Here is a 4,602-nt window from a genome sequence, read left to right on the forward strand (position 1 = left end):
GACGAAAAAAAAGAAAACCATTCCAGCAAATAAAAAAAAGATTATAAGAAGAAAAAGGCCAGTAGTAAACACGTACTCTGAGCAAGAAGATCGCCAGACCCTTTTTTTTGCGTCTTTAAAAAAAGTAACGTGGGCCGGCCCAGTGCTGTGAAAGGGGTGTGCGCCCTGTACCGTTAAGCCTAAAACGGGCGCTACGGGCGCCGTTTAGGAAATGCCCTTTGTTTATGGGTCGGCCTGTTGTGGCCTGGTGGCCAGCTCGGCCACAGCCCAGCAGGGGATTTGTTTCTTTACATTTTTCTTGTATTTTATATTTTTCTTTTTCCTACTGTTTTAAACTAATTTGAACCAACAAATGGATTTTGTTAATTGTGCAACTTAGCACAATAATATTAGGTATTATTAGGAATTCGTAGAAAAGGTTGCAAATTATTTCAAACAATTTGCAAATTTATTTATGATGAGATGGTTCCATGAAGAGCTTTATGGGTCAGTTAAAAAAAAGCTTAGGGGCACTTTAACATTCTTAAAAATATTTATTCTTTCATGAAAAAAAAATTAGCGAATAATTTCAACCCATGGAACATTTTTATTTAACCTTTCGAAAATTTTAATTGTTTGACTTGTTTTTTGGAATTTGAACTTGAATCGGGTTTGGATCAAAGTGAGGTAAGCGGGTTACTGTAGCTTACTATTCGGGCGTCACAACATCAGAGAAGCTCATAGTAATTTGAGAACTAATTAAACTTTCATCTTACAAATTTGTGAAGATGCAACTTATTATGTTGCATCTTTCTACTTGTGCCCATATATAAAGTGGCACCACATGCCATCGCCAGCTATTATTTAAGAAGCAACCTATTTCTTTGCTAACGGTTGCTTTTCTCTTACTCGTCTGCGTCACCACGCCAGCACTGTCATTAGTCCAGCAGCTATAAATGCCGACACAATTGTTTGCCAGTTCCTTTCCACATTAGCGCCTACGAGCCCCAGGTACGTCAGCATACCAGATGTAACACATGTTAATACTCCTTGTAGCATGTTGTTCCTTGGGCTGAGATCGTTGTGTATTGAAGATACGAGAGCAACACTTAGTGGCATTGTCAGGGCATAAAACAAATAAATTGTCGAGACGGACCCTAGTCGAAACTTAATCTGCAGGGTTCAAAGAGATGTAAGTGTTCTTATTTAAAATGTGAAACAGTATAATTAATAAGGCTGAAGAAATAGTACATATAATCCTGACCTGGATTAATTCAGGTAAACCTCCTATAATTGGGCGATCCTGCTGGGCGATCTATGAAGGAAAAGGGGAACAACGGCATCATTTTATTGAAGGTAAAGGGGCTAGGTTTAAAAGAGAGATCTAAGAGGCAGAACAGAACAGATACTTGTGAAAAAAGCGCGACACCTACCTGAATCATGTCATTTCCCAGGAACATCCCCTCATAAAGATTAAACAAAGAGAGGGTAATAGTTAGTGGCCAGACGGCATATGGGTCTGTAGATACTCCGATACAGAAACCGAAAAGGACGGAATGTGCGCCGATCACGGGTATCTGTTAAAAAACAAGATCATGCCCATAAGTCGTCAGATTCTAACAAAACTGCAAATGATACGGCTAGTTTAGTACTGTACTACCCAGGAGTGTAAAACAATTACCAATTTTTCTACTTTCGCACGGATGGCGTGGATATCCTCCAGACGACGGAGGACGGCCGCCGGCCCGTCCAGGCCATTCTGCGCTTCATCAGTAACGGAAACCCTCAGGAAATACCGCTGGGGTAATGCCATTACAAGACCGCAGCCCAGCAGGACTGCCATCCCGCCGATCGGTAGCTCGGCCCAGGGCTCCAGGTCCTTGATTCCCCGAGGGAGGAGGTTTGTCAAACCAGTGGACAGCAAGACTCCAGCGATTATCCCTCTCGAGACGGAAAGGAAGGAGGACTCACTGAAATCTGCCCTTCGCCATCCAGAAACGGAGTAATAGCCAATAGTTCCACTAGTAGCAATTACGACGCACGATAGGACGTGAAGAAGCATCTCGATCCTTTTGGCTACTTCTTTTCTATGCAGGATTGATAGGTTTTGAAGTATATTAGCACACATATATATAGGGTAATGGTCAGGAACTGAATCCCGCAATTTTGGGTTCACGCTGATCGGTGCGCCAAATTTTCGGTCACGGAGGTGGCATGAGATTTGGATTCACGCACTCCAGAGACGGCACCGGCCCAGCAACTAGAGACGGCACTCCGAGCGCCGAAGAAAAATCCGGCCCTGCTAGGCAGCGGCCGCTTGCTGCCTAGCACGACTTAGCGGCCGGACGTTTTAGGAAGAGTTAATTGCATATGTAGTACAAGAACTTGCAGTGAATTAACAGAATCATACATAAACTAAAAAATCTCAGAAAAATGGTACACTAATTTATCTAACAACACATTTTGATACAATTTCCATCAATTCTAACGGCGCACCGTCCAGCGCTGTTAACTGCGTGTATTTGGCCGTGGCATTCTCACTGTACCCTGTGTGGGTCCATTTGTCAGTCGGGTAGGGAAATAAAAACAACAATAAAAACTATGCGCACATCAGTGAATCGAACCCGAGACGTACCCTGATTCAGTCAAGTGCGCGTTGAGCAGCAGCAGAGCACTACAACATTCCATTCCTACGTACAGTGTAGAGGCGAATTCGTATATATATATACATTTAGATTAGACACGTGTTGATTTTTTTCTGACTGTTTCATTTTTTTGTACATGTTTTTCTTTCGGATTTATTTTATCTTTTTACAGGTATTCTTCGGCTTTTCCTGTGTTTTGCACATTTCTTTTCTATATAGGTTTTGCAATATACGATGAACTTTAATTCAATACGGTCGAAGGATTAGTTAAGCCATGTACAAAGGTTTTCCTTGGGGCTAATCACCGTGGCAGCATAAACCTAAAATTCAATTTGGTCTATTAGAGTATGTCTAGTAGAGTCCTTAAAAAGAGGCAGCCCGTAATGGCGACTATACGGGTTTGATCCGTTTTTTGGTTAGACTAGAGCCCGTGTAGTCACCCGGCCCGTAAATATTTTTACAGTGGCCCGTAACCCCCCTCCCCCCTACTCACGCAGTATATGTACAGGTTTCCCCCTGGAATACGGGTCGAAACCCTATGCGCACGCCGCCGCATTTCCCAATCTCCCCTCTCGATTTCTTGCCGCCCGCAACTTCAATTCCCCTCTCCCCACTTGATGTGGCGCGGAATGTGGTTGCCCGGCAGCGGCTCCGGCGGTGGCGACGGCTCCGAGCGGAGGCGATGCGTCGCCTCAGACGGCGCGAGGAAAAGGGTTGCCCGTAGGTACACCAATCACGACATGTCGCCACCGCCGTCGTTCCTCCGCCATGAGACGGAGGAGTACGACCGCAGGCAGGCGCTCCTCCGCGGCGGGTTGTCCTTCCGCTCCTCCGCCATGAGACGAAGGAGTACGACCGCAGGCAGGCGCTCCTCCGCCGTTGATTGTCCTTCTGCTCCTCCGCCATGAGACGAAGGAGTACGACCGCAGGCAAGCGCTCCTCCGCCACGGGTTGTCCTTCGCTCCCGCCGCTCCGCGCGGTGAAGAGGGAGCCGGAGCCGGAGCAGCAGGGTGCTGGCGTCATAGGCCGGAGGATTACCTCCCCTGGCGGAGGCAGACGTCTGAGAGGCCGCCATCATCGCGCAGTGCATAGGAGGAGGAGGAGAGGAGGAGGAGGAGGAGGCGGAGCAGCGCCGTCGACGGGAAGCCGACCTCGACGCGGTCTTCGTCGAGCAGGGGCTCACGAAGGTGTAGGAGTTCGACGACAACTTGGAGGCATGGAGCCACGAAGCCAAAGGCATGACGACATCGACATTGACCTCGTCATAGATAATACTCCCCCCGTCCGGAAATACTTGCCATCAAAATGAATAAAAGGGGATGTATCTAGCCGTATTTTAGTTCTAGATGCAACATTTTTGTCCATTTTGATGACAAGTATTTTCGGACGGTGGGAGTAGCAGTTTTTCGTTTGCCTTTTATTTGAGATAAATACACTCGTGGTCATTGTATTTGAAGCGAAAGCACGAACAGTCACTGAACTTTGAAATACACTCATTACGGTCATTGTATACGCGAAGCGGTGATTATACAGTCACTGACTCACCGTATAGCATCGTATTGAAATCTGTTGACCAGTCAAATGGCTCTGTTGACCGGTCAAGTAATCTGTTTGGCAACAATTGTAGTGGGCCATGCCTGTCAGTGGGTCAAGAAATTAAATAAGAGAAACAAAAACAGTGCGTGTGAGCGGAGAGACGAGGATTCGAACCCGTGACCTCTACCATTAGGCGCCTGCGCGGAACCGCTGTGCACGATGACTCAATATGTCATTTTGCAGGCGCTTTCCTTTTTTAACAGCACAGTTCCACAACACACACATGCGATTCAAGCGGTTCTAAAAAAAATAAAACATGCGCATATTCCGGACAGAGGCATATTTAGAAAATTATTTTCGTTTTCTAAAATTATATAACTGTGCCAAAACAATGAAATCTTTTTTCATTCAACTTTTAAAGGTGTATGAATCTTTTTAAAAA

At 45.8% G+C, this 4,602-nt stretch overlaps 1 protein-coding gene across 1 annotated transcript; it reads right to left on the reverse strand.

Annotated features, from left to right (window-relative positions):
* Nucleotides 1-712: 712 nt before the first annotated feature.
* Nucleotides 713-2,067, reverse strand: LOC123134037 (zinc transporter 5). The gene is made up of 4 exons (XM_044553394.1): nt 1,661-2,067; nt 1,413-1,556; nt 1,244-1,294; nt 713-1,152 (listed from the first exon to the last, which is right to left on the reverse strand). The coding sequence occupies exons 1-4, from the start codon at nt 2,039-2,041 to the stop codon at nt 898-900; spliced, it is 831 nt and encodes a 276-aa protein (XP_044409329.1). The 5' UTR covers nt 2,042-2,067; the 3' UTR covers nt 713-897.
* Nucleotides 2,068-4,602: the final 2,535 nt, after the last annotated feature.

This window comes from Triticum aestivum, chromosome 6B (genome assembly GCF_018294505.1).
Source record: "Triticum aestivum cultivar Chinese Spring chromosome 6B, IWGSC CS RefSeq v2.1, whole genome shotgun sequence".
In the NCBI taxonomy this organism is placed as follows: domain Eukaryota; kingdom Viridiplantae; phylum Streptophyta; class Magnoliopsida; order Poales; family Poaceae; genus Triticum; species Triticum aestivum.